The following is a 19,518-nucleotide window of genomic DNA, read 5'->3' as shown; positions in this document are numbered from 1 at the left end:
CAAAGACAAAACTGATGCTATCTGGATGCATTTTCCCCAAAGAGACATCCTTCCTTTTTGTTTTATTTTGTATTTTGTTTTTATTTTCCATACATAAAGGAATGGCTAAATCACTTCACATATCAGTCCTTCCTTTTGCTGACACCAGAATTGGCAGCAGCTCTTCTGTCTCTGTCCTACATTACTTCTCCCGCCACTCCACCCAGTCTGTTCTCTTTCAAGTTTTCTGTCCTGTTTGGCATCTTCTATCCTGTTTCCTCCTCTCTGTTGTCGTCTTTTTTTAACTGTCTCTCATCTACTGTCCTGCTTGTTGTCTGTCTCCTTTCTGTTTACTTCCTCCTTCACTTTGTCCCATACCCTCTCCCTGAGAATTGGAAAAAATCCTAACTTTATTAGGTCACTTTGCATCTGAATAGTAAACGTGGTGCCTTCCAAGAAGTACTCTTCTGCTACTGGGTACTCTTTCAGTAGCCTGTCTGTTTGGAATACTTCTTCCTGTGAGAGGCAGAATAGGAAATTGGAGCACTGATTTCAAGGAGATTTATGATGACAGCTGATCTGGCGTATCAATATTAACACGCAGAGCATTATCAACAAAGAGGTAGGATCGTTTGGGGGTCTGAAGTGATACCCCTTTTACACTAGGTGAAAGTACGAGAACACCAACCTGTTACAGCTACAGCTATGATCATGTCTGGTAAACTAGTATATATTGTTTCAAATTTAGTTTTAAAAGGCTTTGCCATTTGATAAATGCTAGTAAATGAGAGCACTTTTCATATAGATGCTGTAGAATAGGCTCTGTGTGTTCTCCATAAACAATAACTAGGACTGTAACACCATAATAAGAATTCATACAGCCCGTCACATAGAAAACTTTCCTGTGTGCACGAATTTGGGCTGGGAGGGAGCTCATTGTAAATTCTCACTGAGCTTACAATCTGCAGATCCTCACTTTGGAAAAGGAAGTCTTGACTTGCATTTCTTAAAGCTTCCAGGGCCTAGAACTTTTACTTTTGATATACTTTCTCCAGCCAATTCTCGCTTAGTCACAACTAAATAAAAGACTAAATAATTTGGCCATATTTTCATCCTGTAGTTTTCAGTTTTTGTTGTCTTTTTTTTTTTTTTTTTTTAATTGAAGAGTAGTGCTCCCAAGTCTTGTCAAGCAAGCTGAAAAACAGGAGCTGAGAAGAATAAGATCTGACTGTGTCCTTTGTTCACATGCTCTTGGTGCTTTCTATTGTGTTGAGTGATGTGATGTTTTAGTTTAATTTCAAAGCTACAGACCAGCTGACAGGTCATGGAGAAATCATACTGAAATTTGTATTATAGTGGATAAGAATTGTTGCTAATAGAATATTTTCCAAAGATTTAAGTGTCCTTATAGTGGTACCCTACAGCTTTCCTCCCACTGTATCCCTGAAATATTGTGTGTGTGTAGGGGGGGAGAATACTATTGGGATTACTATTGGGACTACACTTCTTCTCTCCAATTAAAAAACAAAACAAAAACAAAAAAACCCTGAAAACTAAAGGATAAAATTTTTTCCAAACTATTTAGTCTTTTATTTAGTTGTGACTAAGCCAGAATTGCTTGGAGAAAGTGTGTCAAAAGTGAAAGAAAGACAAAAAAAAAAAAAGCCTGCTATTAAATAAAACCCGCAGGCCTGGCCAGATTCCTTAATTACATAGATGCAGTTTATCAGGCCGTCATTTACTTGCCAGTGAGATGTCTGACTACCTATTTTTGTGTGTGTAGTTACAAAAAATCTGGCTCATAAAGCAGTTTGTGGGCCAGATTATGCCTGTCCAAAACGTGTGCAGCAGCTCGGGGGTGGGTGTGGAAGCAGAGGTGGGTGGAGGTACTCAGTGATGGAGACTTGATCTTGTGGGTTGGTCTTTGCTGGCTCCAGCCTCAGAGCAAGTTATGGTTCCCAGTGGCTGCTCTAATTCACATTGTCTAAGGATCACTATTACGTAGCTGAGCACCGCTACACTCTCTCCTCACTCCTAGTATGCCTCTTAAATGGGAGCACTGGCTCAGGAGCTAGTTCTTCCAGCTTTACACCAACAGAGTTTCCCTTGGCCAGGAAAATTCTCTAGTCAGCTAAAGTACAGTCAAATTTCATCCCCTTTGCATTGCTGAGGCAACACAAATGGCCAGGTTATAAACAAGAATTTGGCCATACACATTTCCCAGTGTTAATGAAACAGAAATAGGATGTTTATTTTTCAGCATTATAGTTTTTTTATGTTAAACTGAATCAAGTATCATACTTCAGTATAAAGGCATGATGATTAAGAAAAAGGGAAAATATTTTCATTGCTCTTTGGCTACATTGAAGAATAGCTCATTCTACATATTAATTGCATACAAAGTGTTTTTAATCATCCATTTCTGGGAAATTGCCCGATAGCATCAGTTGAAAGAAGCAGATTTACATGTCTTTATTAAGGATTATATTCAGAATCAGTGACCCCATGTTACAGTTATTGATAGTGATGAAATAAAAATAATGTAGAATAATCAGATATGGAATATATAATTAAATATCTGACTTCCTTGATAGTGAAATAAGCAACGTAACAAGTAGGAAAATAGATTAATTTAGATGAAATATGATACCTTTTCATATACACTATTTACTTAAACACTATAGCAGTCTGTATTCAGTATTAGTAGACCTTGTAGTCTGTTGAAACTTTTCTAAACATACTCTTTAGCTATTTGTTTCAGCAGGATTACTTGCACTATGGAAACAATTAATATGTTTATATGTAGGCAGTCAAGTGTAGGCTTGTGCCATGAATTTCTCCTCAAATTTATCTTTTTTTAAAAAAAATTTTGTGGTATCTTAACAATGCACAATTTTTTGTTTATGCTGAAGAGCCAGTTGGCATCCCAGTATGGATGATTGTCTCGATATAGTTAAGGTCTTTTGAAGTAGAATTAGAGGACTCAGCTGTGGTGGCTAACTGGGTCACTTTACTCATTAATTCAGGGGCAACTGTTTAATACTTTCTGTTGTACCACTTTACAGTCTGCCACTTTCCAAACAGCCTCTTGGCAATAGAACTCCACAGGGAAGGCATCAGCTCTCCCCTACAGGAGTGACTTTCAAGAGACACAGATTTAGTTGGTTTATTTGGACAAATGTAAAAAGAAAACAGTGGTGGAGGTGGTTAAGTTAAAACACCTCATTATAATAGTGATATAGCATTATAGTGCATCAGAACTGCAGCTTTTCTCTTTTGTCATTTACTGTACAATGCAGTATTGTAGCTGTGGTGATCCTAGTATATTAGAAAGATATGGTGATGAGGTAATGTCTTTTATTGGACCAGCTTCTGTTGGTGAGAGACAAGGTTTCGAGCTTATACAGAGCTCTTCTTCAGGTCTCTGTAAGTTCGAAAGCTTGTCTCTCTCTAACAGAAGTTCCAGGAAAGCTTATTACCTCACCCATCTTCTCGCTAATGTGCTGTACAGAAAGTATTGTAAAATTGTGATAATTTTTTTTGCAAGTTGAACAATAACAACATTGCTTCAGTATTTCACTGTTATGGACTAGAGCAGCCAGTTTTAATTCAGTTAAGTCACAAACATTGAGCCTTTACGCACTATTGGATAGCTAATGAATCTGGGAGTTTTTTGAGCACACAGAGCATAATGTTTAAATCTAAATGTTTATATTAAAGTATTCGCTGAATTTATGCCCAGTGGAATATATTATCTTGTTTTGACACTAACAATATTACTGTGAAATGAATTATTAAGATTCTGTATGGTAAAATATCCATTTTATGCCTATTCGAATGGTTATATACAGATTCGCTTGTGTTGAGTCTATTTTCTGCATAGAAGTTAATAAAATACAAACCATAATTATCTGATCAATTAGAGTGTATTTTAAAAATCTGAAGATTTTCTCTGTTTGGATGGCTCCTTCATATCTTTATGGAACCCATATTTTCCCCCTTTTGACAACTTCTTTCAACACAAACTCAACTTTCTTGAAGATGCCTGTTTTCTCTTATTTAAGAGAAGCATTTGAAAACATCCTAGGTAATTGATGTCAATTTGTCAGTTGTGTATTTTGAGAAGAGATTGACAGTGAGAAATGCCTAATTGCTATCTTGAATTCAGTAATGCAGATGTGCTGTCAATTAAGTATTAACACACGCTCTGTGTGTTATTCTGGGATATTGTTTTGGATATACTAGGTATGTGACTTCTTGATTTGTTCCCTCAGAACCTGCCAACTAGTGATAGCTCAGCATGACACTCATCCGAGTGTGATATTGTTTTTCTAAAATGGCCCTATACAAATAGTAGAAAAAAACAAAACAAAATGAGACTGGTTGAGATAGTATTTTCTAAGTATTACTAAATCAGTAAAAAGAATGAAAAGAAATATTTTCTTTTCAGATTTTGGCAAAAACTGAAACTTTCCCACAACTTGATACTTAAAAGTTGGCCTCCCTTGCCTCTTCCCTATCTCTTGCCCTCATTGCCTGAAGTATTCCATCACATTGAGTTATTTCCTTTTGGATGGAAAGAGGGTTTTTTAAGCTTTTGATATTTAAAACATATGTGTATGCTGATATCTGTATTGCTGACACTGGAAATGACTTCCAGAGGATTGAAGGGAATCTCGGCCAAGACATGGATACTTTGACCACTTATTTCCGGCAATGGAGACCAATTCTAAATGAAACCAACACAGTGGCAACTACTTTCCATCTAAACAATCACTTTGCCAATCAATTCATCTCAGTTTGTGTCCAAGGATGGCTGTGGCCATTTCAAGCAGTTGTCACATACTTGGGAGAAAAACTTCACCAGTCTCATCTGAAAAGAAAGATCTCTTCTAGTACCACCTTGATATGAAAATTATTGGGAACCTCCAGGGAAGCAGACCCTTCAGTTCTTCATACCTTTGTATTGGCCCTGGTTTTACTCCAGCTAAATGCTGCTCTACAGTCTGGGAATGCAGCCACCACACTCTGCTTGTCAACATGGAACCGAATCTAGTCACTTATATAATTCAGGTGTCCACTTATTGTACACCAATCTGCAGTCTGTATGTGCTAGTGCACATAGCTCCACCAGACCGTCTATGGATAACATTACTCTTAGGTTTGCCTGGAAAAGGTGACAAATAAAACCAACCTATTACATTACCAGTTGACTGATGCCCCATTCTCAGACAGAGAACAGCAAGCCAGTGCCATCTCACAGGTTTGCTCATATTCAGGGGAGGATTCCCACTCCTGCAGACCAAGTGTGATTTCTCTACGCCCCTTTGCTAGGGTAGCTCTCTCACTCTTGGACAAGAGTGCTACTGGCCTTTTACCAATGCTTGGGTGATCAGTACCAACAGGGAGCTGAAACCTGTGGTCTTAGAGTGGAAGCATCAGAGGGAAAGAGAGTATAATACATTAAGTACATTCAAGAGTGCATTGCTACATCTGCGTTCTTGTCCTCTTGATTGTAAATCCTGGACCAGGTTCAACAGGTTACTTTCTTGCTTGTCTAGAATTGTTGCAATTTTGTACCAGTTTGGTATGGTTTCCTCCTCATGCTGTGATCCCTAGGGCAGCGTTGCTGACAATAACTCATGTGATGGACAACACTCCTGACATCTGGAGGGTGATTTACAATGTCTAGTCTCCCTTGATACACAGGCTATCCTGAACATGGAGCTCTGACAACGGCATATGAGAGAGAGATTGATTTAAAAAAAGAATTATATCTGTACTTTTTTGCTTTTTAAATAATGTTATGAGCTGGGTGAAACCATGTTATGAACTGAATTAAAACCTCACTGAGACTGATAGGTTTGTATTCACTGTCACACTGCCTGGTATGGAACACATTTTAAGAGTGCTAATCTCAAATCAGACTGCCAGAATACAAGGCATATATCCCAGACTGATGGTATACCACCAAATGTTTTGAATCCCACATCATCTCCTCTCTTCTTTCTCTCTGGCCACACATGTATCTGTTGCCACTTCACTGTCATTTCAGCTTTGCTTTTACTATTATTCATAGAACAGGCTTTCAAGGGCCTGTAGAAGTGTGTGTGTAACTCCCCTCAGCACAGTACATGGAAGTGATGTCCTCATGCTAGCATGCGAGAGAAGTGCAGCTGATCAACAAAACTGACTTTACATGAAGTGCTGTCAAATGTTACAAAGTAAACAAACTGGAAAAATAAAGATGTTTCCTTTTACTCTTTTTTTATAGTAATCATTGGATGCTACTTATATAGTTCATACAAAATCATCATGTGGAATGTGATTTTCTAGATACTACTTTAGTATGTTTAGCATTATCGGTGTAATTGTCCTGTGGAACTTTCAAAACATATTTGAGTGACCAGTTGTATCAACAGTGCTTTTGTTTTGACTGTTGGCTATTCCTATGTGTAACAGATGGCACTTACTTAAAAATACTGACAAGCTGTGGGATAGCAGAGAATTACTAATAAAACCTATTGCATGTTAAACTTGACCTGACATTAATCAAGTTTTGAATGCTACAAATGATTCATGGATATTAATTAGTCTCCTGATCATATTAGTGAGCATCAGTATCACACTGCTGCCATTATCTACTTTCATTCTTATAGGAAACAAATCTATTGCAGTAATTAGATGTTTTTAATGTCTTATGCCAAAATATTCTGAATGATTAACTTGGCAAAGGAGTTATTTGTAGCCTTTTAGTATGATTGTTAATTTACTGGTAGATCAGGATGTCATCTGAGTAGCTTTTTGTGTGGAATATAGTTGAAATTTTTTTTTTATTTCACCAAGACAATTCAAGATTTTACTCTCCCCTAGTCAGTTGCCTATGATTTTGCCATAATTTGTCATGTTATTTCATCTACTGCAACAGATTCCACTTCAGAAAAGGAGTAGTAAGTAATACTATTAAATAGTATTTTATAACTGGATGAGTTTATGAAGCTTGTCTTTATTCTTCTTGCTTAGCACTATGTTACAAATTAGAGTGCACAATGGTATATCTAGACAAATCAGTTTTTCCAACTTTTGTCTGTTACATCCAGAATCTGTGTTATCCAGAGTCGGTGGTTACATGAAGGATTATATATTGGGACTTTGCATGAAAATCTATTGTAGAATTTACAAGAACTCAGCTTTCTTCCAGTATGGCTTTTCTATTCATTTTTCAGCCAGGGAACATGAGGCTTCTTTTAGAGTACATAATAAAATATAAATCTGTTGATGGTTTGAGTATCCTAGGCAGTTAAATCACAGTAAATTGTTACGGAGTGTTTCACTGAAAATAAAACACTTATCTTGGACTATTTGTTTTTCCACAAGCTGTTTAAAACGTCTTTAGAGAATTTATTATTAGGAAGTTAAATTTTTCATTTAATTTAATTGCTACAGTTACTATAACAGTTTTCTTCTTTTTGCCTGGCCCACATTTCAGAGCTTCACTGATGACCATAAAAGCCTAGAAAGTGCAGTGTGACTTAAATGACATTTCTGCTCATTATATTCATGGAAAAAATATTAAATTTAGTACAAGATGTTTGTTTTTGTGAATCTAGTCTCATTATTACTTAATAAAATAATATTTTATTTCATTGGCATTTCATGCCTGAAAATCTGAGTTCTTAATAAAATGTACACACTGGCTGGCCCACCACGGGCTTTTCCTACAGAAGCGGTGAGCCCTGTTTGAGAAACCCTGCCTTAGGTGGCATAAGTTAGAGCAGATGCTGGGCAGCTGTAACTTGCTCTGGGGCTGGAGCCAGCATAGACCAACAAGATAAGAGATCCATCATTCAGTTCCACCTCGCTCTGTGTAACACCCCATAGCTTCCCCTACAACAGTGGTCCCCAACATTTTTGTCTGGCGGGCGCCAGACGAAGGACCACTGTGGCGGTGGAGCACCCACCGAAATACCGCCGAATTTTGGCGGCATTTCAGCGGGGATGCCTCTCAATGACACCGCTTGCCGTCAACAAGCGACGTCATCGAGAGGCGTCCCTGCCGAAATTCGGGAGCGATGCCTCTCGATGACATCACTTGTCGACAGGAAGTGGCGTCATCGAGAGGTGTCCCCGCTGAAATGCCACTGAAATTCGGCGGCATTTCGGCTGGTGTTCTCCCGGAGTCCAGGATGCAGCCACATTAAGATGCCCGCACGGGCGCCATGGCACCCACGGGCACCGCTTTGGGGACCATTGCCGTACATCATTGTGGTGCACGAGCCTTCTCTTTTGTTACTCCTTTAAGTATGTCCTACCTGTGACATTATTTAAATCTAGCATTCATTGCTCTGATACACATTTTGCCAAAATCTTTATGTAATTGATCAAGGTGATTTTACTTAATTGCTTAAAATATCAGGCAGCCCTTCACATGTTTATTTTTTTTCAGCGGCATGCATATTTCCTCTCAATTTTTACTTGGAAGCCTAGGTAAAATTTTCAAAACCACCTATGTCCCATTATGAAAAGTTTCTTAGTCCCAGTGACATTCAGTGAGTCTCAAGCCACATTTGAAAATGGGACATAGGGCTCTAAGTCACTTAGGCATTTTTGAAAATTTGACCCCATTCTTTCAATTTTAAAAGAGACATTCCCAATAAATATCAAACTTATAAATGAATCAAAGGTAAGAGTTGCTTTGTCTCAACATCCCTTTTCCGAGCCCCATATTTCTTTTTTAACATATTCAATGTTTGTCCCTATTGTAATGGTTTCCTCTGTGTTTTACAGAGTTGCCAAGTGAGCTGAATCCTCAGTTAGCTTTTTGGATATCAATTCTTATTGCCTGATCTGTTGAAGATGGCTAATGCTGTGGGAGCGGGACTCAGTGTGCAATTAATGACATTCTCAAGCATCTTCCTAGTACATAGCCTCAGAAGATGTTTGTCCCCCATCAGCTCCAGGCTGTGTCTTCTTCCTATCTGCTCTTTCAGGAAATAAAGTTGGAAAGCTGGAGCTCAAAACAATGAGAGGGTGGGTGACAACAGCCTCAGGGCTTCCAATCACTTTTTATGGACCTAAATTTGTAGAAAGTTATTGCTGAATGAGATGGGGAAAGACAAATTAGTCATGTACAAGTTGGCTTTGATGATAAAGTAACTGACCTAAAGTCAAAGCAGACACAAACCACACTTTTTTGAAGTGCTAAAGAGTTTGATTAATTTAAAATAAAATACAATTAATTCACCACTGGAGTTCTTGATGTAACCTAAAATTAGGGCTTCCTAAATAGGACACGGTAGGTTATTCTCAAAATATTTTTGCCCTAGCCATAACAAGGAAAAAACAGAAATCTCACAAGAAGCCTATTCTCATGAAATCTCCAGTCAGATTTCTAGACAAAAAGGTTTATATAAGCATTCAAACTTGGTTTATCCAAATCAGATTCCAGGAGATATGCCCACACAAGTAAGAAATCCACTGTACAGACCTGTAATTGGAGTATAACACGGAGTTCCTTTATTTAAAGATCTTTCTTTGTGCAGACATCAGAGGTGAAAAACCACTTTATATCTTACTGGCTAATAAAGAATATGATGAAAAATGTTCATCTTAATACCAAAAATATTTTAAATTAATTCAAATGCATTCATCAGTATTATTGCATGCTGTTAAAACACAATAAATGTTAAAAGATCTGCGTCTCCTGCTTTGGGTCTAAAACATCAACATGGATTTTTAGGTGCGAGTACTTGGGAGTACGTCAATTTTATATTGAGGTTTGTAAAATAAGGGGAAGTTTGCAGGAAGGCGTGGAGATGAAAAGGTGATGAAATGAGTATTGACGCCACTGTCATTGGTAGAAAGAGAGTGTGATGGAGGAAGGCAGAGGAGACCAAGTCAGCGATATAGGCCCTGGAATACAATAAACAAAACACTCACACTGCAGATGTTTTGCAGGGACGTGATCAAGGTCTATCTCTTTATTGGAGGGTGATGAGCGGCATGGGTGGAGTGCGGGGGAGAGGAAGGAATTGCAGAGACAGAGAGAGGATTACTGGCTTCCTTTTAATATAAGTAGTACTAAATGCTAGTAATCTGTGCATGTCTCATTGCAAACTATGATATGGTTGAGAAAATATGAAATTGTATTGAGAGGCATCATTTACAGATCTAAAGCTGTAGATGCAGGCAATCTTTTATTAGAGCGTATACCAAACCTATTAGGCTTGTCTTAAAGACTGTAAACATTATAGAAAATAAATGTTCTTAAAAGCTGGCTAAAAGTTGATTCACAAAGAAGACACTTAAAAAAGAATGTTAGTGAGGGAGCATTAAAGACTGCAGGACTGATCTTTGTTGAACAGTTAGGATCTAATGAAGATTAATTTTCCTATCTTGTAACTAAATTTAAATTTACTTAAAATAAAACAAGTTATGAATTTTTAATGTTTCAGTGTACACTACTAGATGCAGGTGTAAATATATTCTTTTTATATAGTACTAATGTCCTATTTGAGGCTGGGACTGTATCTTCCTCTGTTTCTGTATAGCACCAAGCATACTGACATATAATAATAGTAAAAGGTGTTTGTTGTTTTAATCTATCCTGTCAGAATGTCTTCCTACATCACAATTTTTCAACGTTTTAGCAAAAAGGTCTTTTAAAAAAGTTTTAAAACATTTAGATAAAGGAGGAGTTTTAGTAATGTGTTACCTATGGTGAAAGAAATTCTCTGTTTAACAGAGCTAAGATAACTAAAAAGTAATATTTCTAGTTGTAAAAGTGTTTGTGTCAATATAAATAATATTATAGAGGCATTGATTGCAGAACCATATTTCATTTTTCATTTCATTTTTTTCATGTAAAGCAGGGATTAAACCTCTTATGAAAAATACACTATATCTCCTCCAAACTTACAGTACTTTCTCTTTGAGCACAGAACGATTTTTTTGAGAAAATTTACAAGTAAATCTATTAGTTAAAATCAGACCCTAGATTATTATTGGTATTTGCTGGAAAACAGTTATTTTCTGATGCTTTGCATCAGAACTTTAAGCAAAATAGCTAAGTAGTTAAGAGAGATTGTTACATAGTGCAATTTAATACATCACTCATAAAATCTTGGTGCTTCAGTTAAATTATTTTATAGAAAATCACTACTTAGTACAAATAAATTAATAAATATTTCATATCCAGCAGATTTCTTGTAGAAATCTACAGTTTCATAATATATTTTTAAAGTGTGCAAGGAAGAGACAGGAGAGGAATTTGTCTGAGCATGGACTGGAAGTTTCAAACTCCTGTGTGTATCTCTCATATGAAATTACCTCTGAAAATCCGTAAGAGTTGGGTGCCTTGCCTCAGAGCTACCAAACCATTGATTAGAAATTGTGTCGATTGGAATGCTTTAGACACCAAAACATCCTCTAGGAGAATAAAGAGGATGTGTGCATCTCTCCCTGGCTGTCATTGTTGTCAAACAGGTGTTTTGTTTTGTTTTGTTTTAATTCCAAAGAAGAAATAGGGGCCCAGGAAGCTGATCATTCACCTTCTCGCTATTCAGGAAACACTGGCTGAGAGAGAGTTTTATCAAAATCAGGCCATAACATTTACATTTGCAAACTGATTAATATAATATAATAAATAAAATAATAAATTGCTCCAGATAACAATATTTTTTAAGAGAAATCTTTTTTAAACAGGAGTCTTCTTGTTACATGACTGTGCTTGGAAGGATTTATTTTTGTTGCTAAATGTCAATTTTACTGGGCACACACAAACTGATATAAAAAATATTTCCACTGATCATCAAAATTCGCAGATAGGCAAAGTAAGACTTTTTGGCCAAGTGCAGTGATTTAACCATTTGAATTAGTGTTGTTACGAATGGACTAGTCAATGTATAGAAAAAAGAGGTCTAATTTGTTGGTTTAAGGATATTTACTTTGTATATTTTTTACATGTGATGTTGAAAATTTGTGTTCTAACAGTTTATAAAGCTTTCACAATTTGAATCTCATTGTCGCTCATTAAATAATTGTCTGATCCCTCCCATAATTTCGTGCAACAGTGAATAAAAATATAAATCAATAAATAGAAAAAAAGCTTAAATAAACATTGATCCCTTGAGATTATATAAAAAATTAAAATCAAATTCTGCTAAGTCTGCACATGATTCACACATTTTAAACAATTGTTTTCAGCAAATCAAAAGCCAGGATTTGCATATTAGCTTGAACAATTATTTTCATTCATGAATTGCTTTTTAAAATAAGAATAATAGAAAATGATTAAAATAGTAAAGTATATGGAGGAAATATGTCCTCTTTTAGTGTTCAATGTAGAGCAGGAAACTACCTGAAGTAAGTCAAGGGCTTCACAGGTGAAAATTCATATCAGTAAACTACTAAGAAGAGCGTACCAGCAAAACTGGGTTGTGTGCATCATTTATCTTTTTTGTACAAAGCATCATTGAAATGCATTGTATTTTATTTGTTCCCTGGCAGTCATCCCAGTTAAGCAGGTGTGCCATTTATCATGGTGCCGATTAAATAGATTATACTGTTCAAGTTCATTAGAAATGTTAACATGTTTGGTAAATTAAACGGGAAGATAGGAGGCTTATTTCAAGATGAATCTTGCATATATACAATTAGAAGTTTGTACAACTAAAAACAATATTAAAATTTTGATAGTGAAAAAGTGTTTAATAGAAGTTTACTCATAATTCAAGCAGCCCTTTTTTGTTCATGCCAAATCTTTGAGAATCTTCTTAAAACATAGAAGCAAATGTTTGAGACATTTTTCATATTCTGTAATATACAAGCACACACAGCATAACATAGTAGCCTCATGGCAAAACCCTTGTAATCCAGCCCCACTAAGACTACTTTACTTAATAAACCTTTATCCTCTTACCTGTTAGTTTTTCTGTGGTTTGGTTAATGAGAATAAACTGTAAGGCATTTTCTATCATGGTAATAATAGGCAAGAAAACGGGCCTGTTGCTCTTTTTGCTTCACAATTTAGCTTCTCATATTGGACTAAAAGATGAAATAACTCCCTAACCAGTCACCTGCTTCCACAACTCGCAGGACAATGTCCATTATTTATAGGTCTCTACTGATTGACCAAGTGACAGAAAAACTAACAGGTATAGTAAGAAGGAGAGAAGTTATTTCTGAGACATTTGCAAGGGAGGGGGGAAATCCTTTTTTGCTTCTTGATGTGATATTAATGGCCTCACAGGTCTCTCTCTCTTTCTCTGTCTCTCCCCCTCTCTGCTTGTCTTTTATATTGGGAATATTATACTTAAAGATTCTGACAACTGTAAAATTTGAGAAATTACGACATCATAAGAGTAATGAGGGATTGTCATTAATTGCTAACAGATTTGTTCCTGGTTTTTCACCCCTATTCAAATTCAGTGCCTAATGAACACTTGAGAGAGAGCAAATCTTTAATGAAGATTCAACATCCTTGCCCCTTCAGTTAAGGTAGAGATTTCACAATACACATTCATGAAAGTCCCATGATCTCATTCAGCAAAACCAAGCAAGTTCAGATTCCACATTTTGAAAGTTAAGCGCCAAATAGGGATTCAGGTGGTCTTTATACTCCACATAAAGTGAGGCATGGGCATCAAGACAAAGGAAAGTTTTAAGGGTGGATTTGAAGGAGGACAATGAGGTCACATTATGGATTTTTATAGGGACCTCCTCCCATGCATAAGGGATGACATGACAGAAGACGTAAAGGTGCTAGTTTTTAAATTTGATATTGGGTGATGAAGTCTAGTGTCATTTGCAGAGCAGAGGCAGGAGCAGATATCTTCATGGCACATGATAGGTAGGGTGGGGATAGGCCATGAAGGGCCTTCAAAGTTGACAAATTGATGTGGTGGAGGAGGGGGAGACAGCTGACAGATGCAAAGAGAGGGGTGATATGGTTGAAGTGATGAGTTAGGAAATTATCTCTGTAGCAGCATTTTGAATGGGTATAAATGGGACAAGGTGGAATTTGTCAAGGACAGAGAGGAGAAGGTTGCAGTAATTTGAGACTTGAGATGATGAAGACCTTAGTGACTGTTTTAACTATATAGATAAAGAGGAAAGTCCAGATCTTGGTATGGCCTGGATATGGTGATCTAGAAAAAGGGCTGAAAAACTAAGGGCCAGGTTATGGGCCTGACTGATGTGGGGATAGTGATTTCCATGGTGACTGAGAGATTGAGGAAAGATCAAGAGCTCTGTTTTGCCCATGTGATGTTGAAGCTGATGGCTGGACATCCATGAGAAGATGTCAGAAAGACAAGCCTATTTATATTTGCACATAAGAAAAGCTTCTCTTAAGAGAGGGCCATTCTAAGCACTCTTACCATGTGGGGTTAGACAGTAAGGCTTAATGCAGGAGTGTGGAGATCATTGGGTGTAGTATACTGAGAAGTGTAACTATATACACACCGCTGTCAAATGAAAAAAAGTAAAGGGATACTTGAAATCCAATCCATTTTTAGAAAATAAGTAGTTTCCAGTACCACGTGTGCTCCTGTAGTCCCTGCCAATTTTTGTGCTCAGCAAACTGCTGATGGTCCCAAGGCAGATCCTCTAACAGTTCTGTCCAGAAAGGGACTGACATTTGAACATGCGAATAGGGTGCAGTATATGTACCTGACTGAGGTACATGGAAAGTGCAACTTTAGATGCCTCAAAAGTTGAGGAGAGTCTAAGTTCAAGTCTACGAGAGTTTCTTCCTGATCAAATTGGGCAGCCAAGGACCTAAGGGAGCTAATCCAACGATATTGGTAATTTTAGAGAAGCAGTGCTTTTTCAAATTATTTGAGTAAAAGAAAGCATTAAACACTTTCTTAATATGATAACATTTGGGTTTTCTGATTTTTGCTATTTTTTTTAAACTCAGTTGTAACACTTCGTTATCCTCACTTTTTTTTTAAATTGAATCTATACAAAGATCTGGTTCAGAGCAGACAGCAACAGGAAAAACAATCCCAATTAAATATTTCATGCATAACCTCAAAGAGTCAGAAGTGCAGAAAAATACTTTAGCAAGGATTTTTTTTAACACGATCTCCAATATATTACACTGGTCAGCTAGAGCAAAGATTAGCAGTGACTCACTACATTTTACTTTGAAATGCATGAACGATTATTTTTAATTTTGAACAAATATCTAGTAAATATTCTAGATTTTTAATATGTTGTTTTTCCCCTAAATACTGGGGTTTTCGTGTGATAATCAAGCTCTGAAGATTAAAAAAAATCTCAATCATTTTAATAGCTGCTGGTCATGAGTTTCATTTGCAAATTTCAGACACTTGAACTATACGATTATTTGAGTATGTGCTAGGACTTCATATTCTAAATGTGTATGCTACATTACTGAAAATTAACAACTCTATTGATCATTTTCAACTCAGCATCCAGTACTATTCTGAAAATTAAGTTTTTTATCATATCTGAGAACTGTTTTAAAATGTTTTAAATAAAATTATTTCTAAAAACTGAAAAATGAAAGCAATAATGAACGATGCTTCTCATATTTTGTTCTTTATAGAAGCAACATAAATGTTTCGATTACCATATTTGTCTTTAAAATAAAATTTATATGTCTGGCCAGAAAAAAAGAGTAAATTATCACATGTAATTATCACATGCAAGTTATCAGCCACAAATTGAAGTAATTTTTTTTCTCAGGTGGGAGACTAGCATTTTGATTATTTATAGTGTGTTGAACTACACTGCTGTGTAGCATTATATCTACAGTTAGACACAAATCTTTGTCTGGTACCTTTTCATGCTTTTTAAATTAATTCCTTACTCAAGGCTGGATTCTGATACACTAATTCACCTTCAGCAGTAGCTTAGTTACTGAGTAGTCCCTGTCATTTAAATGAGATCATTTCGAGAGAGGCACTACTGGGCCAAAATTTTCTAAAGCTAGTTACATTTTGCTGTTTTATATATCTGTTTTTGCTCTTTTATTTGATCTTGAGGTAATTTACTGATCTGTTAATTGATTTTTCAGACATTGCCAAGGAAGCCCATAACTTTAGATGATTGTAGAGAAGCCAATATTATAAATGATAAATTATATTAGGTACCTATATAACCGGCATGATTTTCACAATTTCTAGTCACTCACAACTTCCATGAAATCATTGTTCCCAGAGACTTCATATTTAGTTACACATTGAGATATGTGGTCACTTAACGTAAATACTGACCCCTTTGGTTGGTTTGGTAAATATTTCTCTCAAGTAGATAAATCTTGATGTTCACCTCAACAGAAGTCAGAATCTGCGTGATATATAACAGCACATTAATTCAGATGGTGACTTTAAGTAGTGCAATCGTTTTTACTGGGTTATGCATGTTAAGGATTCTGCTTTACAAAAACTTTGTATATAATCACTGGAAATTTTATTTTAGTTTCAAATATAATGTAATCTTAAAAAAATGTAGTATCTCATATGTTTAAAATAGCAACTTTATTAATTGCATTTTGGTAGAAACCTACCGAATATACCCGTTCAGAAGCTGAATTTTTTTAGTAAAAATGGGACGCACTAGAGAAGGGGGTTGGCTTATGAACGAGTATAGAGAGGGAGAGGTAGGACACAGCCCCTCCTCCCAATAGAGGGAGCAAGGAGAGGCAGCAGAGCCAGAAAGGAAGAGGTGGGGCCAGAGTCTCGCCGCTTCTGGCCACACTGCTCTCCCCCAAGCCTCTGAAGCAGCTGCAGCTCCGGGGCTGGCAGGCTGCAGCCATGCCGCCCTGCAGAGCAGGCTGTGGCCATGCCGCCAGAGCACACTGCAGCCGTGCCACCTGGCCCAGCCCACTAGAACGTGCTGCGGCCATGTCACCCGGTCTGGCCCACTGGAGCAGGCTGCGGCCACGCCACCCGGTCTGCTATAGCAGTTCCAGCCAGGTCAGAGACATCCTCCTCTGGCCCTCCCCAGATAAGGTGGGAAGGGATGGAATGGAGAGAGTGGGGGGGTCCCGGGCTAGTGGGAGGGTCATGTGGGGGGTGGTCATGGGGTTACTCCCCTGACTCCCAGCTTCTCCTCACCAAAAAATGTCCCCACCAGTTGCTGTCCTGGCCCATCAGGGTAAGCAGCTGGCACGCTGGGACACTTTGTTTACTTAGGTTTACCTCTGCGCCTGCGGACGCTTGAGGTAAACAAACCATCTTGGCTCACCAGCGGCTTATCCTGATGGCCCAGAAGCCAAAGTTTGTTGTCCCCTGAATTATAGAGTCGGCTTATGAACGGGTTAGAAAAAATTTCCATTTTTACTTATCCATCTTGGCTGGGGTCGGCTTGTAAAAGAACCGGCTTATGATCGAGTATATACGGTATCTTGTCCTATCCTTGAACAGCTTTTGTGTTACCAGTAGTTTTCTGAAGTGTATAGAATCATCAGGTTTTCCAAACATTCTTTTTCTAACCCTAATGTTTCTCTCAAACTGGTACTGTATCTTGAGGTATCCCTGCTACTTTTCTCTGAGTATTATTTGTAAATATGTTAATTTTAATTCCACCAGATCTGTTTTTTCTTTGTATTTTTCATGTTGCCCCGATTCTGAATCCACGCTTTAAATGATATTCTATTTATTTAAAAAAGAGGTTACTGAAATACTATGGAACTTGTATCGATGTGGAATCTTGCAGATTAAACACTTTCCTCTATATTGGAAATACTATTTTTGTTTTGTTTTTGTTTTACAGCTTCTTGAAGGAAGTTTTGCCAGGGAAGTCAGTCATGAAGTGGATGGACTGATTTTTCAGCCTACAGGCGTAAGTTGCAATGGAACTTAACGTTATTATCTTAATACATTTAAAATATAAGATTGAAAATTTCCAGTTATATTCCTTTTTTCACCATCAGGAAGTCTTTGCTTTGGTGGAATTACTGTCGATCAGTGCTTAATTTATCAGGGCTTTCCACGGCTGATCCCCAGCATCTCTAGGATTGGTAGTTCATAGCCCTGGCGCCTCTGGACTTACTGTGTCATTTAAGAAAGTAAAAAAAAAAAAAAAATTACTTGAGCCCTGGCACCTCTTTCATTACACATTAGGCACTGCCATAGATGCATTGTTGTTTCTGTTTCTCCTGGTTCTTAATAAAATTGCCGTTACAGAACTGACTGGAGTCTGTATGCTGTGTTCTGTGTGTCTTTGGAACCATTAACAGGAATTTAGTCAGAGGAGGAGGTTGCTATGTGCCATTTCATGTGTGCAGTTTGGTAGAAAGACCAAAATAATAAATAGGTAAGCAGTTCCCCCTCATTCTGTTCCTGTTTTTATGGAGCCTGTGGTTGTTGAAGCATTAGTCTGTGACCAAGCACTGGAACCACAGTGATAATAGACCAGATTAAGTACAAGTTGGTGTTCAGGGACTTTACACAGCTGCTACTATTTGTCACTTGTGCAAACTAGGCCATAAAGTGTGAGATCTTTCTGTATCAGTACAGAAAAAAGTGAGATCTTTCTGTATCAGTTACTTAGGAACAAAGGCTGGGTACTCAATGTAGTTGGCTTCCTCAGGGAAATTTTAAGTGTTACTACACTGATTTAGTTGGGGATTGGTCCTGCTTTGAGTGTTGGACTAGATGACCTCGTGAGCTCCATTTTAACCCTGAAAATTGACTTTTTAAATAACTTGCATAATATGATATATGTGTGAATCCTCTCTAAGAACTGAGAGTAAAGATTGGGTATATCAAAAAGCTTCCTGAGAGAAATACAGATGGATCTGTCAGTTAACTGTCCTTAACAACAAGCAAAACAATACAAACGGCTAGTGCTCAGACTGGAAGAGATGAGGAAAAGGGAAGTAATGGTATACAATACAAGTTCATAGAAATGGTTTGCTGAAATGCTAGTGTGCTTTCTTAACTATTAAAATAAATGTCTTTTGAAAGCAATTAAATAACATAATTTCCTGATATAATCTCTTTCCATTTTAGTAAACAGTGTCTTTCCACCCACCCACAAAACAAAGAGCTTCTTTATCTTACTTCCTTACTTGTAAGCATTAGTGTTGGTGATGTTAGTCCAGCTCTAGGAATAGGACTAACCTATGCTCTTCCCTGCTGGTTCTGCAGCAGCTAAACACAAACAAGTGACTGACTTGGCCTTTTTTGTTTCTCTGTGGCAGAGTTGTAAGTTTAAAAAAACAAACAAAACAGAATATGAACTTGATAACACCACAGAATATTATTAAAATGTAAGCTAATGGGGGGAAAAAAGGTTCCAAATGCTTTGTATTGAATTGAAGAATTCATGTAAGTCACATTACATAACTTTATTTATCACAGCCTTTTCTACTGGTGGTAGAATTATCTAGGAGAGTATCCCTAGTCTTTCATTATGTTGCAAGAAATAAGTACCTAAAACATTGGTACATTTTTAGAATTTGTGCTTTCTGGTTTAGCATATAGAGAAGTTTGTAACTGAATAAAAACTTCATGGGATGTATAAAATGCTGTTAATTACTTTTTATTTTAAACTATTGGTGAG

At 37.1% G+C, this 19,518-nt stretch overlaps 1 protein-coding gene across 4 annotated transcripts in view; it reads left to right on the top strand.

Moving 5' to 3' along the window:
• RNGTT (RNA guanylyltransferase and 5'-phosphatase) overlaps nt 1-19,518 on the top strand; it is a 416,253-nt gene that overhangs the window by 215,173 nt on the left and 181,562 nt on the right. For 3 of the 4 annotated variants that reach the window (XM_075063842.1, XM_075063840.1, XM_075063843.1), the window contains one exon: nt 17,725-17,793. The exons of the other annotated variant lie outside the window; for it this stretch is intronic. In XM_075063842.1, coding sequence (XP_074919943.1) covers nt 17,725-17,793 — 69 coding nt within the window. The remainder of the gene's footprint in view (nt 1-17,724; nt 17,794-19,518) is intronic. 4 annotated transcript variants of the gene reach the window in all.

Source organism: Chelonoidis abingdonii, chromosome 3 (genome assembly GCF_003597395.2).
Source record: "Chelonoidis abingdonii isolate Lonesome George chromosome 3, CheloAbing_2.0, whole genome shotgun sequence".
Taxonomy (NCBI): Eukaryota; Metazoa; Chordata; order Testudines; family Testudinidae; genus Chelonoidis; species Chelonoidis abingdonii.
The sequence above is the reverse complement of the archived record's forward strand: the minus strand, read 5'-3'. Positions and strand labels throughout refer to the sequence as shown.